The sequence below is a fragment of the Branchiostoma floridae genome, chromosome 3, assembly GCF_000003815.2.
Source record: "Branchiostoma floridae strain S238N-H82 chromosome 3, Bfl_VNyyK, whole genome shotgun sequence".
NCBI classification, from domain to species: domain Eukaryota; kingdom Metazoa; phylum Chordata; class Leptocardii; order Amphioxiformes; family Branchiostomatidae; genus Branchiostoma; species Branchiostoma floridae.
In genome coordinates, this window is record NC_049981.1 from 34,219,428 (window position 1) to 34,239,313 (window position 19,886).

At 40.7% G+C, this 19,886-nt stretch overlaps 4 protein-coding genes across 5 annotated transcripts in view; 2 read left to right on the plus strand and 2 right to left on the minus strand.

Moving 5' to 3' along the window:
• The window catches only part of LOC118412030 (ribosome biogenesis protein wdr12-like), a 3,014-nt gene extending 2,300 nt beyond the window's left edge, over positions 1-714 (minus strand). Inside the window, exon 1 of the mRNA XM_035814619.1 lies at positions 362-714. Coding sequence (XP_035670512.1) covers positions 362-704 — 343 coding nt within the window. The 5' untranslated portion in view covers positions 705-714. The remainder of the gene's footprint in view (positions 1-361) is intronic.
• Positions 715-1,617: 903 nt separating this feature from the next.
• On the plus strand, positions 1,618-3,988 carry LOC118412130 (bone morphogenetic protein 1-like). 2 transcript variants are annotated; one of them, XM_035814777.1, is made up of 6 exons: positions 1,618-1,741; positions 2,124-2,243; positions 2,539-2,673; positions 3,025-3,104; positions 3,321-3,418; positions 3,743-3,988. In XM_035814777.1, the coding sequence occupies exons 1-6, from the start codon at positions 1,690-1,692 to the stop codon at positions 3,930-3,932; spliced, it is 675 nt and encodes a 224-aa protein (XP_035670670.1). In that variant the 5' UTR covers positions 1,618-1,689; the 3' UTR covers positions 3,933-3,988. The 2 variants fall into 2 exon arrangements, with proteins under 2 accessions (XP_035670670.1, XP_035670669.1); XM_035814776.1 differs by having other exon boundaries at positions 1,675-1,747.
• A 3,820-nt stretch (positions 3,989-7,808) lies between these two features.
• On the plus strand, positions 7,809-11,065 carry LOC118411553 (low-density lipoprotein receptor-related protein 8-like). The gene is made up of 7 exons (XM_035813906.1): positions 7,809-7,946; positions 8,278-8,388; positions 8,797-8,949; positions 9,356-9,490; positions 9,966-10,097; positions 10,420-10,615; positions 10,732-11,065. The coding sequence occupies exons 1-7, from the start codon at positions 7,901-7,903 to the stop codon at positions 10,982-10,984; spliced, it is 1,026 nt and encodes a 341-aa protein (XP_035669799.1). The 5' UTR covers positions 7,809-7,900; the 3' UTR covers positions 10,985-11,065.
• A 333-nt stretch (positions 11,066-11,398) lies between these two features.
• LOC118411554 (phosphoinositide 3-kinase adapter protein 1-like) lies at positions 11,399-19,524 on the minus strand. The gene is made up of 8 exons (XM_035813907.1): positions 19,445-19,524; positions 18,297-18,437; positions 16,663-17,012; positions 16,265-16,334; positions 15,818-15,888; positions 15,446-15,496; positions 14,887-15,056; positions 11,399-14,203 (listed from the first exon to the last, which is right to left on the minus strand). The coding sequence occupies exons 3-8, from the start codon at positions 16,990-16,992 to the stop codon at positions 13,960-13,962; spliced, it is 936 nt and encodes a 311-aa protein (XP_035669800.1). The 5' UTR covers positions 16,993-17,012; positions 18,297-18,437; positions 19,445-19,524; the 3' UTR covers positions 11,399-13,959.
• Positions 19,525-19,886: the final 362 nt, after the last annotated feature.

The window sequence follows — 19,886 nt, forward strand, 5'->3', positions numbered from 1 at the left end:
TACATATATCATTGACTTGATTAAGACCAATACATAGAAGCTAAACTTTTTGTTGACATTCAATTGATGGTATGCAGGTATAAAACCATATTTCAAGTTTGTGAAACCACACTTTGAAATAAAAATAAAATAAAAGGGGTAAGGCCAGGTTGAATATACCTGAATGATGGATTGTTTAACTTTTCATGGACACACATAGCTCTTTCGTGGTGGGAAGGGCAATGCAAGGGAACAAGAGGGGGAATCATCATAATAATTTTCGTATTTTCGCTTCCCTGACATACTAGTAACCGCCCCCCTCCCCACTACAATGTGCGCCGCGCTGCACAAGTCGGGACATGCATCCCTAACTTGTTCTAACCTTGAACGCTGCTTATCCAGTCTTCCTGTTGGATAGCTGTGCTTGGTTCTGGTGCTGGCTGCCGTAACAAGAACTCTATAGACACGACTCGTTCTGCAGTCAACCCCTTGTTCTGCATGTGCGTGTTGAGAGGTAAGCGCAGGAACTCGCCCTGGACCAAAAAGTCGAACTCCCTCCGCAAGCTTTCCCCGTCGCCATCGGCAGAACTCAGGAGCCCGTTGATGAGATCGTTCAGCTCTAGAGTGGTGACGGTCGCAGGGACGGAGAAGACGTCCTCGCTAACGGTAAACTGGGGTTGTTTTGTGAAGAACTTTGCCTGCACGTGCGGCCCGGACGACGCCATTTTGTCTACCGTTCCCGGCTAGTTAGATGGCATCAAAACGTGAAAGCATAGTCCCATGGAAGGTAATAAACACGTTTAATGCAAAACACGCGAATATTTTCACATTCTAAAAATAAATGTAAATTTCGTAAAATTTTGTTAATTAATTTTGGGGAGATTTAGACAAATTATGTTCCTAGGCCACCTTGTGCAGCTTTGTACGATTTGCTGCGGTTAGTTAATGAAAGTTTCCTAGGGTCAAATAGGGTCAAACAGATGCGGCCCAGGTCAACCTGGGTCAAAACCACCTGTGTATTTGATTCGGTCATGAGAGTCGATCATAGATAAAAAAAAAATCAATGCAACTTTGTCGGCTAAGTGTCATGTTACATGCAGAAACTTGCAGTGGTACTACCGCTTGTTCATAGCTTTTACTAATAATGGTGGTTGAAATATTTAGGCCCCTCTTATTCCTATGTATTCCTTCAGCACATTGTCGGATAAAATGGGCTTGAACCTGTAAAAAATTCATAATAAGACTTTTGTTCGCAAACACATGGGAAAAGTGGGGTTTGCTATTAAGGACTACCAATGTATTTTTCTGAAGGCAGTAGTTAACGTTACTTATACAGTGTTTTGTTTCAAATAAGTAAGTGTCATCACTTTATCAATGACGCAAGTTGAGTGCAAAATACACTTAACATGATATATGCATTACTCGTCCAGATCAAGACATTATGACACTTCTAAAATGGCAAAATGTCAGGTTTACGCTTTTAATTACGTTCTGCTGCTGGCGCCTCCATTCAGTGCAATATGCCCCACGCACAGCCATTTAATGATTAGCCATGAATGTTTCTGTCCTTCAAATATTGCGTGCTAAGCAGGATGTGATATGTTTACCGAAAGATAAAAGTTGACATTTACTGTGAGTTCAAACCAGGGTGAATCCTTCTTGCACCTTTACCTAGCATACCGTTCCAGGCGTTCGTTCGCAGTAGTCGGTATGGAGTTTGCTGTCGTGTTAACGTTCCTCCTCCTTTTCAGGGCCGCAGTGGGTACGGGTAAATATGAATAGAGTTAATTTATTTCATCAGAGACGAGACGATTGTTTCAAATTACTTTGAATAGCTAGATGTTACATCTCTCACTTGTTGAGCATATGGTAACTAATGTCTGCAAGGTTGGGGGCCTCTACACCAGAAAAAAACATTATAGTACATGTGCACCGGCCCACACCAGGCTATCTGGAATTTTAACAGTATGAAGTACTAATAAATGATACATGTACTAATATATTGTCTTGTAAAGTATCCCAACCGTCCTCTGTTGACAGTGTTGTATCGGTTCCCATGGATAACAGAACATACAAAGATCAAATATGTTTCTTGATGTCTCTGTTGTTATTTGTTTGTTTGTTTGTTTGTTTTTCGTGTGAAGCCTGTAATCCAGGCGAGTTCTCCTGTACGGACGGGTCAGACTGTGTGACGACCAGCTGGCTGTGTGACGGCTGGCAAGACTGTGACGATAGCTCGGACGAAGTGCAGGCAAACTGCGACGGTAAGATTAAGAGAGAGAGAGTGAGTGAGTGTGTACGTATGTGTGCGCGTGTGTGTGTGCCGCAGTGCTTGTGTGAAGGAGAGACACTTACAGAGCTCGAGCGAAATGGGAGAGAAAGAGAGAGAGAGAGAGAGAGAGAGAGAGGAGCATAGAGAGAGCTCTAGGGGAAGGAGATGTCCAGAGCGAGGATAGGCCGGGTGATCAATTATCGTGACTGTTGTCACTTCTGAATAGTGTATTGATAAGATCTTTGCTGAGAACCCATTCAAACTTGTGTGCGTGGCTTACTCTGCAGCTCATCCCTACAACTGTGACGCCAACCAGTTTGAGTGCCCGAACAGTGGTCGCTGTATCCCGGATGTGTGGAGATGCGACGGTGATGATGACTGTTCGGACAACAGCGACGAACAGGACTGTTCTGGTACTGTAGGTACGCGCGCAAACCTTCCCACTGTACCGTTTTCAAACCATCTTGATTTTATCATATCATGAGCAAATCTTCTGATAGTGACACGTACAAATACATATTTGTGCAATCTGTACACTGAGAAAGGTAATTATATTTCTATCATCAATAAAGGCATCTGCTTGTGAACAGAAGATGATTTAAATAACACAGAAAGGTTATCAAAATAAAATGCTCTTAGTTGGATGTCAAAGTATTTGTAAGTATGTGCTTACAGAATATTTCTTTGGAGTAAACTTCACTATTTATTTTAATGCTACAAACGTTAAGAGTCGCACTACTACTACTAGCAAGTGTTTGACTTTTCTCCTGCAGCCCCTGGCGGAACAGGAAGCAACTGCAACCACGTGCAGGAGGGATCTGACTCGGGAACCATCTCCCTCACTAACTACCAGGTGATACAGCTCGTTCTTTGACACATTGATACCTTTGCTTACGGTTGCTTGTGCACAATTTTGACGATGTTGTTTGTGTAAATGATATGATAAAGCTCACATTAAGCCTGTCTTCGGAAGTTGATGTGCATACAGAAAAAATATATTGCTTTTTTTTCACATTTTTCATTACCTGATATTACGTAAAATGATACCGTGTCGCAATTTTTCTACTAGAACAACATGGACTGTCTGTGGACAATATCCGTCAGTGCTGGCAACGCCGTTATGCTGCAGTTCACCAGCTTCTCGCTAGAAGAGGACTCTCTGTGCGAGTACGTAAACAACGGCAACGTCTCCACGGCCGTACGAAATAATAAAGAATGGCGAATTTGGGTTTCTTGAAATGAAATAAGAACTTACTAGGTAAAACACCCACGCGTCGCATATCAATGACAGGAGTTATGAGTAGAAGTTAACAGACCAATTTCTGTGTCTAATTTTATTACAGCACTGATGACCAACAGTGATGAAGAGGCATATATTTCCTGTCTCTTGTATTAAGCCTAATTAAAATTTACGGCACAGTTAGTACAATAAAGATCCTGCCGAACCTTCCTTGCTAAGTTTTTAACCTCCTTGTTTTAACCTTCTTACAGGTACGACTACGTAGCTGTCTATGACGGACCGACCGTCTCTTCCCCGCTGCTGGGGAAGTTCTGCGGCTCCACCCCGCCCGGCCCTGTCCAGTCTAGCGGCAACCAGATCGTCGTCCGGTTCTACTCGGACTACAGCGGAGAGTACGACGGTTTTGAAGCCACGTACACCGCTGTGACACCCAGTGCTTAAAATCTCTTAATTTTTCCAGCTAATAAACTGATCGGAGTTATTTTTGTGGTCTTCTGCAACCTTTTCGTTGTCTCTCTCTAGCGGTGTGCGCTTTCTTGAGCATATCGTCCCGTTTAGGAGTCGGTGAAGTCTTAGAGTTGAAAATGTGTACCACTAGAAAGAAGTAATATATGTTGCAAATATGCCTTAAACGCATATTTACATCTGCCTGGATGTCACGATTTCACACAGATAGCTGCAGGGGAAATATTTTCAAGCATCATAATTGTAAAGGTGCTTTTATAAAGCAACTACCATGCATGATATCTACTGATCAGAAGCAATGTTCTGCCGTCTTCTGTAACTCCCGGCCCAGGGATTAGATACACGTAAAAGCTAAACAACATCACCATCAAATGAATAAATGAATAATAGGTAATCTATCCCTTGCACCTCTTACAAGATAAGAAATGTAATTAAGATGGGTATAAGCTAAGCTGGAGTAAAATTGAGAAACAACATAGGGCTTTGTGGCATCTCTTCTGTCGTTTATACATTTGTCACTTTACTTATTTTACAAAAAAAGTTTATATAAGGTCAAAATAGAATACAGCAGATTGTAAAATCTTTTAAAACCTTTATCAACATTCAAACTAGAGTTTGACAAACACATCTCTTCGCCAAATAATCATGCCTTTATTGAAGTCTTATTCATGTATTACTAAATAGTACAAGTCTGTGATCACAGATGACCTGGTACCATGCCTGGTCAATCAGAATTTCATGCCTTCCAGAGGTTTTGTCCCCAATGTAACAGCGTCCAGCTCACAAGGTCCTCCAGCAAAACATCTGTGTAACAGCTGTGTCTATAGATATAGGTCAAAATGATATATATATATGGAAAACAGTTTATTTCTGTTAATTGGCCACTAATTACAACTAAATGCATCTTTCCATATATATTATTATCTAAAGTACCTTTCAGCCAAAAACAATGCAAACAAGTTTGAAAGTCCTATCATGAAATTCAGTGGATTTCTGTACTTTCCTCATTAATTATGCAAATTAGCTGTTGATTTGAATAATTAGCATTACATTAAGTAAGTCGTCACTTAGGCTATCTACCACAAAAATCACGACCACAGCATGTTCAGAACACAAGATGTAAAAAATTGAAGTTTTGCTGCAGTACCTTAGGAAGCCGCTAGGTGGCCCACTATCATACTCGACCTTCGTTGTTCTGATCTACCACAAAAATCACGACCACAGCATGTTCAGAACACAAGATGTAAAAAATTGAAGTTTTGCTGCAGTACCTTAGGAAGCCGCTAGGTGGCCCACTATCATACTCGACCTTCGTTGTTCTGACCCCTACCCACCTGCCAAATATTATCAGGATCCTTTCAAGGCTTCTTGATTTATGCATTACACAAACAAACGGACGCACACACTCGGCCCGCTACCGTCCTAACGGAAAATGATATGCCAACTTTTTTCGAACACAACCTTCCTTTCTGCAAACGCTACTCAAATGCCAAATATCATGAAAATCCATACACAGATTCTTGAGTTATATGCTGTTGGAATGGATTTATGAACGTTCCTCATTAATTATGCAAATTATCTGCTGATTTGTATAATAAGTATTACATTGTGTAAGTCATCACTCATTCTATCTACATACCAAAAATCCTGATGATCCGTCAACACGTTTTTGAGTTATTCTCGTCCAAAGTTTGAAAGGAAATCGGTGCCTGCAGTTCCCAAAAAGCCCTAGGGGGTCCAACTCACAGCACTTACTCTCTGTTCCAGGGCTATCTACCACTCAAAAATCATGACCACAGCCTGTCCAGAACACGAAGAGTATAATTTAAAAGTTTTGCTGCAGTACCTTTGGCAGCCACTAGAGGGCCCATTATCGAACTTGACCTTCGTTTTTCTGACACCCACCCACCTACCAAATATCATCAGGATCCATTCAAGGGTGCTCGAGTTATCTTGCATACAGACAAACGCACTTACATACAAATCCCGCTACAGCACCGTAGGTAAGAGCTAGGTAAACCATTTTCGCACCAGACCTTCCTCTCCAAAACCGCTACACACCTACCAAGTATCGTGAAAATCGCCCAGCTGCATTTTGACGTATGCTGCCCAAAACAAACCCCAAAAACATACCAAGCTTGCTGCAGTACCGTAGGAAAACGCCAGGTAAATCGTTTTCTAACTTGGGATTCCTTTTGACAACCGCTACACACCTACCAAAAATCACAAAGTTCCATCCACGATTTCTGGAGTTATTTGCTGTTGACCTACATACAGACCCAAGTCAGCAATCTCATACTCTTCTTGGCGAAGAGAATAACGTTGTACAGCGAATATATTGAATGCATGATAGTACACAAAACAATTATGATTTGTTGTAGTTTTCATGAGATTACAAAAATATGCCAAAAATAGTTACTCAAGCAACTGGATATGGTTTTGAAACGGTCAGACGTTTCGGATAGAATCCACTATCCTTCGTCAGTGACACTGAAGAGATCTGGAAGAAACAGGTCTTTTATACTCTAACTATGAATGAAGACAATTTCAGATGTCCAATAGGAAAGGTTGTAAGACAATTCAGACTGAAGACAATTTGGATTCCAAAGAAAACAAAGCTAAGCCAAAGTCAAGCTGAAGACAATTTGGATTTCAAAGGATATCAAGGCTAAGACACAGTTAATGCAAATGATCAATTAGCTCCTGTTGTTTTAGTTACAGGAGCTAAAAGCTTTGTTGGTGGTGGTGGGGGGGGGGGGGGTAGTGCTATGTCCCAAGTGCCGGAAAGTTCCATACGTAGCCCCCCTTTTCTGTTGAGGGTGGGATTGTATATTCTCTCATATATGGCCTCTCTAACTCCCCGTTCAAACCAGCGGGCTTCACGGTCTAGGATGTCGGTAGATTGGAGGTTGAAGGAATGTCCTTGGTTGTTCAAAAATAGTTGTCTTTTAAAGCATCTAAAGAATGAAATATAACAAATGATGTAAGCGGTTATGGTCAAATTTTAGCCAGGACTTAGCTGATAAGGACAACTGTTTGTTTTTCATCATAGGTCAACAGGTGTGACATATAAAACGGCTCAATATTGTCCTGTAGAACGAAATTAGATTCGTGTCCAATCATGACGTCGGTAAACCTTGTCGCATATTGGTGATGTAAATACGTCAAAATGCATTTAGCGGGGTGAAACACTGAGGGACGTTTAGATAACAATGGCATCTCCCACACACAGATATAATGGCAATTGTACCATCGGGTCGTCTGGGAGACGACCATCTCTTACGGCTGACCTACTAAAACTTGATGGGAAAATACACACCTTATCGGAAACAACCGTGTCTCTTCTAGGACACTGACGACATCAAGACTTGGGTAAATATACCTAGTGACATCATAATGAAGAAATCACCTAAGTAATTCGTGTGAAAAGATACCTCAATTTTATCTTGTGTTATGAAATCCGTAAACTTAAACCATTGATAAGATATTCTATAAACACTTTATTGATGGTACAATGTAATGTCCACCTCGGGTTATATTTCTTATAACGGAGCAAAACGTAAAAAAAACATAGCCCCTCGATCCAAGGAAAACTTGCAATAGATTATGCCTGGTCAGTTAGATAGTGAGCATAGTTTCTTAAATATCTTAAGTAAAACGGACAGGTGTGTCATGGGCGTGGGCGTGGGCATCAAGAAATGTTAGCTCAATCATTTAGAGATTCCCTCAGCATTTCTTTATTTGTTTAGTGTGCGACATTATGGGCACGAGCAGGTGTTCAAATCCCAACACTGGAGAAGAAACATCCGTTCGGATAGGTGTTAAATACTAACATAAGATAGGTAAAGTACATGTATGCACACTTTGCTCCCATCGCTATAAAAAGCACAAATAGAGGAGGTCGTTCTCTTCACCTGTTTTAGCCATAGCTCGAGCTCACAGCCATGAAGGTCTTCGCGACATTTTTGCTATTTCTCGGAGTCGCACTTGGTACGTACATACGTAATAGTCATCTTTACGTATTCTGAATGTGATTGACTTTAGGAACGCAACGTTTTCCTTCGAATGAGATCTTATGTTTTTATAATGTTGCGCAAGCTTTTTTGTTCATGCTTCAGACAACGATAAATATTCGTAGAGAGCAACAGAGTGATCCTCAAGCAGAACGTACAATTCAATAATCCAATGATCAATGAAAATCCCACTCATGGGATTGTAAAGGAATCAGTATGGCTGTTCACAACACCAACTATTTTCCAACAACATGTTGCTTCAGATTTTATGTCTAAAGCACGTTTTAAAAACATTTTGCATTTTGTAGCGTGTGACAGCGACGAGTACGACTGTGGTGCCGGGAACGGCTACTGTATCCCCGACAACTGGGAGTGCGACGGCTGGGACGACTGCTCAGACGGCGTCGATGAGTCCAACTGTAACAGAAGTTTTCTCACTACTTCTCACATTTTTGACATTGGAAAATGGCTATGTATCTAAATATAGACGTATTGTAAATGTGCCATGCAAGGTCATGAACTTAGTCCTTGGAGCTGGGGTGGGGCATACTAGTACAAATGTATATGAAGTGGGGGGGGGGGGGGTCACCCCGGGCCCGTTGTCCATTCTCTTCTCCTTGGCGTTTCAAACGTTCGTACTCCAATACTTTTACAGTACCATTGCGCACTAGCTACAGATAGTTCGAAACCTTCGAGTAACTCGTTCACTCTTGAGTTTTAGGGTGTTCAATGCGGATCTTGTCACAGTGCTGAGTGCAGACTATATCTATCAAACTGTCATGATAGAGTCCTGTAAAAAGATGTAACAGGACGAAACTCTACCACAGGCGGAGGTACCGGTCCCCAGGAACCTGACTGCGTTTTGGCCCACCAACGCCCATGTGATAATGGCGGCTGTGTGCCTCTGAACTGGGTATGTGACGGCATGGACGACTGTGGTGACAACAGCGACGAGGAGAACTGCCCAGGCGTCGACCCAGGTGATAAATACGTTTCTTTTCACAGCCAACTGAACGCTTTGTTACCCCAGGAAGATAATAGATAGAGATATGAGAAGATCGAATCTGAAGCATCTCCATGAATATCTTACCTTGGAAAACGTGTTGCGTTGCATACTAGTATCTGAAAGGAAACGTATTAATGCATAAACGTATAAACGTATTAAACGAAAAAACGACAATTCAGCCTTTTGTAAATGTGCTGCAAAAGTTTTTAATGTCAATGGCAATAAACCATTTCTCTCTGTATTCGTAATTGTCTTTATTCTGTTAAAATGTTGATAGTCATTATTCTGTCAAAATGTTGATCTTTGACAACCTTAACATGACATTTTCCTGAACTGTGACTGCAACTTTGCTGTCTTAAGTGATTTTCTGATTATTTCAGGTCCACTGACCCCAACTCAATGCTCTGGCACCCAGTTCGAGTGTGCGAACGGCCACTGCACCTACGCCTCGTGGGTTTGTGATGGAGACAACGACTGTGGTGATTGGAGTGACGAGCAGAGCTGTTCTGGTGGAAGTGGGTTTTGTTTCGTCTTGTTCAAATATTAGGCAACACTTCGGCCCACACTAGGGGTCAAGCGGTTTGGGAGGTGCGTTCCGCTTCTATTGCTGCGATTTCGATTCTGGTGGTAGAAGGCCGGATCTTTGAAGTTTGTTGGATGTGTACTTTGTCTTATGTCGTGCGGTAACAAGTTCTAGTCCAAGACTGTCCATGGAAAATACGAGTGCGAGTAATTAGAAAAATTAGACAGCCATTGACGAGTTTGACTCTAATGCCATAAGTGTGTAGTTACAGAAGGAATAATTTTTCCTTCCTAGCCCAAATCCCTCCTATCGGAACACTGCGCAGGTATAGTATATCTCCAGACCTTGAAATAATTTCACACGATATATTCAGATTACGTATATCCTAAATTTTCTAGGGCTAACAATTACCTGATAGTTTGAAACGGAACAGACTGTCTGATTTGTTCTAAATTGTGCCCCCGCAGATCCAGATCCCGGATGCCCCAGTGATCGGTTCGAGTGCGACAATGGCCGCTGTATCCTGGCCCATTGGGAGTGTGACGGCTATGACGACTGCAGCGACAACAGTGACGAAGACCACTGCCCCGGCGGCGGCGGTCAGTGTTGTTTTCATTTCTGTTGTGACTCAATGGCACATCCTTTTTCTTAAGCAAAATTTGTGAGGTAACATTGCTAGCCCTTGCCCATGTAAACTTCAGAATGGATATGATTTTGCCAGCGGACACTTGCTTGAACCTGCACTACACAACTATGACATCTGAACGTGTACATATAGATTAGGATGGGGGGGAGTGCATTGACTGTTTGGGATCCGTAATTATTCATCCATAAGGTAGGAGATGGCACTATAGAAGTAAAAGCTTTTAAAAAACAGAAGTTTAGAAATCTAAATGAAACCGTAACATTATTTCTCCACAGGTATCAACCCAGTTGTGAACCCCGAGACACCCTGTGGCGGGCAGCTGAAGGAAGATGCTGGAGTCATCACCCATCTGAACTATGACAACGGCATGGACTGCGAATGGGAGATCTCCGTGTCCGATGGCAACTACGTGTACATGGAGTTCACTTCCTTTGAGCTGGAGTCCGCCAGCTCTAGCAGCGGTACCTGCAAGTAGGTTCTGTTTAAAGGAGCGTTTTTAAAAACGAAGTACAGTTCTGTGTACACATGATTCCTGACTTTTCGAACTTTGGGAATGACGAGTTTTTCTTCTCTTTTTGTCTGTCTAGTTATGACCACGTGGAAATCTATGATGGCCTTTCCAATGACGCCCCTCTTCTGGCCAAACTGTGTGGAGATGAGCTGCCCAAGCCGATCCAAAGCACGGGGAACCGCGTGTCCGTCCAGTTTAAGAGTGACGTTAGCATCACTAAGGACGGTTTTGAGATGAGGTACTATGCTGTAGCTATCGATGACGGCTCTGGGGAGGGCAGCGGCTCCAATGTAGTGGACGCACGCGACCAGGACGCCTTCATCTTCTAAGCATTTACAAGGGTTTTGTCTTTCTCATCAGCTAGGGAAACAACTGGAGATTGTGAAATAAAGGCAAATATCATTTCAACTCGTCATTTTGCTACACTTACCTTTAAATTAGAAGCGTGTTCTTTGGTAACAGAGTGACATGTAGACATTACCAAATTACCAAACATCAAGATCATAAAGTTGACGGACATGGAGAGAAAAGCTGGAAACGGTTCTATGAATTTACCTACCTTCTAGTTCTGACCTACATTAGCTATTTTCGTGACAATGTTACAATTTAAACGGCAGAAACATTGGTTATCTTGTTGTCACACAATAAATAAACATTTCCTGCTCCTAATGGCACAGATGTTACTGTTCCCAAACACCATGGTGACGAAGCATGCGAGAGTCATCAAATAAGACACCATTACATAACTCGTCAAAGAATTTATTTATTACCAAAACAAATGTATGTCAGACATAGCAGCAAGACATTCTTGTCTGTAAATTGAACCAAAATGTTATCTAACCCATAGCGCGTCACCACACCTAATTTGAGGCTTAGTACAAGCATATAGGATCTGAAAGTCATAATCAATACACATATAATATTATGATCATTACCATCATTACAATCCAATTCCTGTAAAGCGTGATGGATATAATTCAAAATAAAGGCATAGATGAGAAAATGTATTAGCGAGCTATCGTTTGAATTAAACATAGCCTTGTGTAAATATTTCGTTTACCAAAAACAAAATGACATTTAACCTTTTTCGAAGAAAAAATAATGTTAAATGAAAATAAATCATATCTGAAGATTGCTTCTCCTACTGATCTCAAGGTGGAATAGCATTTTCCCAATACACTTAACATTTTGTTGCCCATTTGTATCAAAACATTACCAATGGCAACCTCCAGAAAAGCAGTACAGTTGTACAATGTCAACTTTTCAACAATAGTTTTGCTCCTGCGCGATTGTCTCAGCATACTGACCATAAGAGAACGGCTTTGTCTCGTATATAGTTAGCTACAGGCTCATTAGAATATGTTCAATTTATTAACTAATTTCTAGCTAGACAAAACAAGATTAATTCAAAATACAAGATTATTGATGCTTCTTAACCTATATTAACTACTAGTAATATAGTTAGATAAAGGCTGAGAACTGTTACAGGCTACAGCACATTAGAATATTTCAACATTTGGTATGTCATCAGTAGTAATGTATGTCTATACCAAAAACTACAAAACACCATCACCAATAATGTTACCAAAATGTACAAGACTAGGGATAAATTACTATACCTAGTGCTAATATCTAAAACATTAGATCACATGTACAGCATTACTGTGTGCCATACATGAAACTTACATGCAAAACTTTTTTTTTATGTATTGACCAACAAAATGGATCTTTGCAGCTTACACCTAGTTTGTAAATCAGAACATGGGCCATTATATAAAAATAGTCAGCTTAGAGACCTCTGGAATAGTTAACTAACAAAAAGAGAAGTCTAAACCTACGTTTTGAATACTAATCTTTTATGACATAATGTTACACATTGTAGTAACTTCAGGTTAGTGTCTACTTTTTTATGTAATGCTGAAAGTTCATCTTTATTTCTTAGATGGGTTAGGAAGCATCAAATTGTCACATTTAGCACCCTTATAGCGGTTCCTATAGTTTTTGTAATGGCCCACCTGTGATACAAAAAAGTCATATACAAATGATCTTATGAAAAGGCACAGGAAAGGCAACGGTATGTATTTTTTACATGTGGTTCCTATTCATATTTTTCAGTCTATTTGCCATTTAATCATTTTAATGACATTTAAACTGACAACACAGTATCTGTCCCTGGTGCTGAATGCTATTCACACTGACAGCACAGTCTTTGTCCTTGGTGCTGAATGCTATTAACACTGACAGCACAATCTCTGTCCTTGGTGCTGAGTGCTATTCACACTGACAGCACCGTCTCAGTCATGGGGGGCTGAATGCTATTCACACTAGAAACCCAGATTCTATCCCTGGTGCTAAATACTATTCACACTGAAAGCACAGTTTAAATTCTCGTAGCTGAATGCAATTCATACTGACAGCACAGACTCTGTCCTGGCTGCCCAATGACATTTGCACTGACAGCACTATCTCTGTCCATGGTGCTGAATGACAATCAAAATGGCAGTAGAGTCTCTGTTCTTTTCTTAAACATCAGTTTGATATCTACCTGTATCTAATGGATTGTCAAATAACATTAGAAAGATCAACAAATATTATACAGGGTTACATTGTCCTGTCCAATGTTTTCAAGACATCAAAATGCTATTGATTTAAAAATAAAGGCATAAGTCTTGTTATACTATACTAATAATGGTTCCTTATTCTATCTCTCTTAAAACTCTTAAAAACATTAATATCTTGAATGTATACTTTCAAAACTGATGGAAATTTTTGTTAACCATTAGAATTATCAGGTTGATTAGATCAGCCATGGTAATTTAATTTGCCCCACACACTTATCTCGTACCAACCTTGCATTAAAAATATAAAAACGTACTCATGTTGCCTGAAGTACAAGCAAATGCAAAAGAAACTAGCACTACAATAAAACATTGATAAAAAAGTTAATGACTTTTGGTACAAACTTTATCAATGATTATAAAGTTATATACCTAACTTTCATACCTAAAGCAATTCAAAAAGCTATGATTATAATATCACTCTGCTAAATGGGTACTAGTATATATATTTAAGTAGAGTAAACTCTTGATAACTTGCATCTGGTCTCCATTGAAGAAATCCACATCAAATCTATTTTCAAGGTTTTTCTGTTGTCAGCATACCTGGTTGGCCAAGGACAATATTAATCTATAACTGAACAACAATTGTACAGCTCTCTCTTTTGCTACCTTTGAGCACTTAATCTGACAAAGGGTTGTCTTGACATTAGTGCCATCACAGTCCATGACCTAACCTGGATAGATGCTTAGTTCATAGGCTTCCTCGGGGGCCTCGGTGGTGGTTGTGGGTTGGACCCGCGCTGTGGAGGTCTCGGCGGCTTTGGGGAGGACGGTTGTTGGGGTGAATCTCTGGGAGAGGCACGCCTGTCACTGCCCATTTCATCGTCAGCCGAAGATGAAGAAAGCTTTCCGAATTTCTTCGCCAACTCGGCATTGACTTCGCTCATTGATGTTGGTAATGAAGGTCGGGGAGCAGTGGATGGAGGAAGCCTACACAAAAACCAAAACAACTTATTACAGAAATATCCCACATCACAATTCTAATCAATCTGAAAGCAGTCTCATTTTCTCATATTCTGATAAGTTTCAAAATCAAATGCAGAGCATCCTGTTCAACACAGTGCCACTTTGCTTTATTCATGTCAGTGCCCACATGAATGGGACAAGGGTGCAGGAAAAAGTAGTCTTCTGTCAACAATGTATATACATCAGAGCAGGGATCGAAATACTTTTTTTTTGCTACATGCAAAATTGCAAGTTGGCAAAAATTTTACGTGCAATTTGAAAAATTTACATGCAAAATACAACTAGGCAGCGATGGCGACGAGTATTGCCAGCTTGAATCGGTGAATTTTTATTACATCTAGTAAAGCTACCGGGGAAAGTTACTGGCAAAAACAAGGAAGGACAAAGACAGACGTCCATATGTCTTCTTGTCTAAGAGTAGGGTGTCTAATTCCTCAGTATTTTTACAATGCAGGTATTTTCAACATGCAAGATTGCAAGTTCAGAATAATTTTATATGCAAATCTAAAAAATTATGTGCAAATTGCAAGTTAAGTATGTGTATTTCGAACCCTGCATCAGAGTCACAGTAACTATTCCATGTTTTTTGTTAATGAACTGTGTTAATACTCGTAAGGCTACAAGAACAGGGATTGAACAATGATTACCTTGGACTCATATCTGGTTCAGTGTGTCTTGGTTGGAGGCGGCCTGGTTTTACAGGTACAGATGGGGAAGGAGGTTCCCTGGGCAGGGGACGCTTACTAACCGGGGGAGGGGGAACAGGCCTGGCTATGAAGTCATCATCAAACTTCACAGACAGGGGCCGGGGTCTCCTCTAAGAGAATGAAAGAAGACTTAGTTATGTCATCTTAGAGTAAACAACTTCTATATTGTGCCATCTTTATTTCAGTCTTTATTCCTAGGAAAAAATGTGTGTTTCCAATTATTCAACTGACTGTCGCATCAACCTGCCAACCATAGCCCTTTTTCAGGGGTCAGCCACTGGCAAGGAAAAAATTGATCTGGCATGTAAGTGATGAAATTTCAAACAGATTTCCTGTATTTCACCCTCAATTGAGAGATTAAGGCTTCGAAAAGTAATAATGTGTAGTAAATATCGTATTCCTTTGTTCAGTTATAACAACTGCCTTTAAGATATCTACACACTGAATCCTTTATAGAATCATTCCACATTCAAAGTTTTGGACTGATGACTGTACTCACAGGGATGTGCAGAGGAATTGGAGGTGGGGTCTCTTCAGGAATGTCTGCTGGCTGTGATGACAAACAAGAAATCAAAAGAAATTGGTATGTGCATAGCAGCAGATATAAAATACAACAATGTTATGCAAACTGGATGCAAAATGATATGAAGACATTCAATATCAGTGAAATGAAATGAGACCTTCGTACTACATCAACTAACTTTTAAAATTCCTTAATATGAAGTCTGTCTCCAGGACCCATCACTCAGTTACATCTAGATACTTCTTGTTATTATTCATGTGTAAATGTGAAGATGACCATATAAAAGTCTCTGTCCTTTTGCTGAGTCATTAAAGTTATCAATTTGTGTCATCAATGTGCTGGACTCACCGGCACATCCATGCCGCTGTCCAAACTAGCTGTGCTCATCACACTGTGCCTCGATCCACCAGAGGAGGAGCCTGAAATAGCAATGCAAGTTTTATCGCACCTAAATGATGTCTGTCATCGTGATTCAGGGTTGCACCTTTTGGTGTAACACTTAGGGATTGTACCGGTGTGAAAGACTGGCCTACTCACCTGGTGACCAGGTCCCAGAATGCACTGTGACCAAATACCTACGGCAAAGGTAAGCCAACCTGCACAAAGCAAGATCTTTCTTTGCAGCCACCTAGAACACCCTATTGCCACAGAAGTTACATATTTGCACAAACAAATAAAATTTTGCTATTGGCAATCTACTTTCAATTTGCCACTTGTGCATTTCCTTGCAAAGTGAAAACTTCATTATATGTTCCACTGTACATGATAATGAAAAGATTAGATAATGCTACATACTACTGTTACTCAGTGTGCTCTCCCTGTTCCCTTCACCAGGTCGTTTAGAAGAAGGAGGTCTACCTGGAGTCTGGATGAATATTAAAACACAAAACAATACTGTATGTGATGACAAAACAAGCAAACAAGCTAGCAAAAATGAAGCAACAATAGTAGTCTTTGTCAGACATCATTTTTGATATTTTCAATAATGTATGTAACTATGGTCAGAAAAGCACAGGTAAGGATACATGGGATAAGGCTATTAAAATTCATATTTGTATGCACACTTTTAAAACAGGAAAAATTAAGTCTAGAGCATTTAAGTCTAGACTCTAGGGTATCAATTCACAAAGTAAAAGTTAGTACAGTACAGCACATGACTTGTATCCAGACCATTACAGTTACTTGATCCATACCTTTCTCTGCTGCTTGCTCAATGCTTCTTGCTGCCCTCCCTCATAGCTAGGGGTTCTTCTGATCTTGTGTAGCACCCTGCCATATATCCCGTCATCTCTCCCATGCTTTGGGATGGGCGGGCCGACCTCGGGCTGACCTTTCTTTGCCCTGCGCTGAACACTTGCACGCAAGTTGTCCATTTCCTTTTGCTGCTGGGCAAATGACATGGCTCGATCTCTCTCTTTCATCTGCCATTCTTTGAATATGATGGCTGCCTCATCCACTGTGTATATGCCTGCCTTCACCTCCTTCTGTAGCTTGATGAGTTCTTGCTGTCCTGAAGTGTACATAGCCAAGTCATCCTGTCCAGCTGTGAGAATGAGTAAACCAAAACGGTCATTACAAAACAAAATGAAAATTAATATCCCTTAGGTATACTTTGAATTGATAGACAACTGACCTATTGTCTACTTATTCTTTTTTTACGCCAAGCAAAAAGGACTAGCTGCTCTTTGGTATATTTGTGTTCACACCACTATGTTGCAAAACCCTACATGTACATGTATATGTAATTTTCTCTGGTGTTGAAAGACACTAACTGTACAATCTATGCTGAAGGACATTCCCACTGACAGCAAAGATGCTATATCCTTGGTGCTGAAGGACATTCACACTGACAGCACAGAAAATGTACTAGTTTCTGAAGGACAATTACACTGACAGATGCTGACGGACATTCACACTGACAGCACAGATATTGTTCTTGGTGCTGAAGGACATTCACACTGACAGCACAGATACTGTCCTTGGTGCTGAAGGACATTCACACTGACAGCACAGTTATTGTTCTTGGTGCTGAAGGACATTCACACTGACAGCACAGATACTGTCCTTGGTGCTGAAGGACATTCACACTGACAGCACAGACGATGTACTAGTTTCTGAAGGACAATTACACTGACAGATGATGAGGGACATTCAGACTGACAGCACAAATGCTGTCCTTGGTGCTGAAGGACATTCACATGGACAGCACAGATGCTGTCCTTGGTGCTGAAAGACATTCACACTGACAGCACAGATATTGTCCTTGGTGCTGAAGGACATTCACACTGACAGTACAGACGCTATCCTTGGTGCTGAGGGACATTCACACTGCCAGCACAGATGCTGTCCTTGGTGCTGAAGGACATCCACATGGACAGCACAGACGCTATCCTTGGTGCTGAAGGACATTCACACTGAGGGCACAGATGCTATCCTTGGTGCTGAGGGACATTCACACTGAGGGCACAGATGCTATCCTTGGTGCTGAGGGACATTCACATTGGCAACACAGATGCTGTCCTAGGGGGTAAAAGACATTCACACTGACAGCACAGGTGCAGTCCTTGGTGCTGAACAATATTTCCACTGACAGCACAGATACAATGACATTCACACATACAGCACTTTTCCTGGTGCTGAATGACATTCACACCGGCAGTACAGAACTGTCTAAAAGGGAGCAAACATGTAACACCAAGAATGTAGAATGTCATGTGCTAGTTTTGCCCCTCGACCACCACCCCCCTTCCCTCCACACAACGCCACCACCACATTTTATTTGTAGGTTTCATAGAGGATATGTAGGTAGTGGGAAACAATGACATACAGGAGTGTGGTGCAGCTGAAGCAGCAGATGAGAGACTCGATCCAATAGGCAGTGTTTGTGATCTGCGCTTTTCTGTTGCACTTGGAGGCTCTTCAATACGTGACTGTCTGACGGAATTTGCATGTCTCTGCCTTGTGATACCTGGAAAAATAGTAGCAAATTCATGTGCTGATCTTTTGAATTTAAGACTGGATCACACTCAATTCAATGTAAGATTTTTCTGTTCCTCAGGATCCTGATTACTAGCATATTCGTCTTAAATTTGTAGTGAAAGAAATATTAACTTAAAGACAATTTTTCTGGGGGACATGTAAATGTCTATATTTGCAAGTTTGTCTTTTGCATGGCTGCAGCTAGTGGTATAGTCCAAGTATAGACTTTCCCCCTCAGGTCCCCCTTGGGCTTGGCCACACGTGATCTCAAATTAGTCTGGCAACTATATAAATAAAAATAGTTCGATTTCATCATTAATCACAACTGCGCCTTTTGCCCCCAACCAGACTGGCATTTCTAGAGGAGCAATTTTACTATATAGTAAAGCCAAAAACTACGCAGAAAGGTGAGTTTTAATGGTCTTCTTACGTACGGTCAGCAATTTAGACATGTCATTTTCTTCAGATCTGTATTGTATAGCTGTAGGTTTATGCAAAAATCTTGCAGCAAAGTATGCTGGGATAAACATACTTTTATACTATTCTGAGCGTGCATGCATTGGTTCCAGGATATCAATTCCGAAATTATCTCTAAGCAATAGGTAAGTTTCTCTTTTAAGATGAGACAGTTTGGACATCTGGTAAAGTGTCTTTAAAGAACCAAAGTGCACTTGTGTAAAACAGCTCACAATTACATACAGGCGTACAAGATATAAGTAAAAGCCTAAATTTGTCTGCTTGGGTGTTATTTTCTGAAGTCTACGAGAAGATTTTCAAAACAAATCAGACATTTTACATTTTTAGTTCGCTGGACATAGTAATACCTTAAAATAAGGCTGTACAAATATCTGCAGAGCTATCAGCATAAATCAAGAATTTTGAGAGAAAAATTATTAAATTAAATCACAAGGCTCCATGATATACAATACTACAAAAGCTGTCAGACCGCCAGACTACTTTGAATAAACATAAAGAATAACATGAAATGCTGTTTACTTGGTCCGCGTATTTCCCTGAAAGGTGGGGCTGGCTCATGCTTATCTGGATCATCATAGATTTCAGGCTCAGGCTCTGAAAAAAAAACACAGAATCTGTTAAAAGATCAGAAATTCACTTCTGCATCTGCAGCTCTGCTTTAAGACAATATTTATGATACTATCATGTTGCAGTTCACTTCAGAGGCACACCATTTCTTTCAGTTTTCTATGTAAATTTAATCATGATCGCGGTGGTTTTAAATTCGCAGTGAAGTGGCCGCCGCAAAAACCGCAAACATTAATCCACCGCAAAAGTTTATGCATTTACAGTATTTTAGCACCCATTGTAATTTTAATTACAAAGAGAGTTACATCCATTACCAACAAGTTGTCCTGAACTTTCCCAAGTGAACCATAATTTCCTAAATACCACAACTGTTACTGAAGGTTCTGGAATGCTA

Excerpts from the sequence above, each read along its gene's own strand:
- LOC118412130 (XM_035814776.1), top strand. The coding sequence starts at position 1,690 with ATGGAGTTTGCTGTCGTGTTAACGTTCCTCCTCCTTTTCAGGGCCGCA. Across the intron at positions 2,674-3,024 it reads GGACTGTTCTGGTACTGTAG|CCCCTGGCGGAACAGGAAGC; the intron begins GTACGCGCGCAA and ends TTTCTCCTGCAG. Across the intron at positions 3,419-3,742 it reads GAAGAGGACTCTCTGTGCGA|GTACGACTACGTAGCTGTCT; the intron begins GTACGTAAACAA and ends ACCTTCTTACAG.
- LOC118411553 (XM_035813906.1), top strand. The coding sequence starts at position 7,901 with ATGAAGGTCTTCGCGACATTTTTGCTATTTCTCGGAGTCGCACTTG. Across the intron at positions 8,389-8,796 it reads CGGCGTCGATGAGTCCAACT|GCGGAGGTACCGGTCCCCAG; the intron begins GTAACAGAAGTT and ends ACTCTACCACAG. Across the intron at positions 10,616-10,731 it reads TCTAGCAGCGGTACCTGCAA|TTATGACCACGTGGAAATCT; the intron begins GTAGGTTCTGTT and ends TTGTCTGTCTAG.
- LOC118411554 (XM_035813907.1), bottom strand. The coding sequence starts at position 16,992 with ATGTACACTTCAGGACAGCAAGAACTCATCAAGCTACAGAAGGAGGTG. Across the intron at positions 16,335-16,662 it reads TGAGCAAGCAGCAGAGAAAG|ACTCCAGGTAGACCTCCTTC; the intron begins GTATGGATCAAG and ends ATATTCATCCAG. Across the intron at positions 15,057-15,445 it reads CAATTCCTCTGCACATCCCT|AGGAGACCCCGGCCCCTGTC; the intron begins GTGAGTACAGTC and ends TCATTCTCTTAG.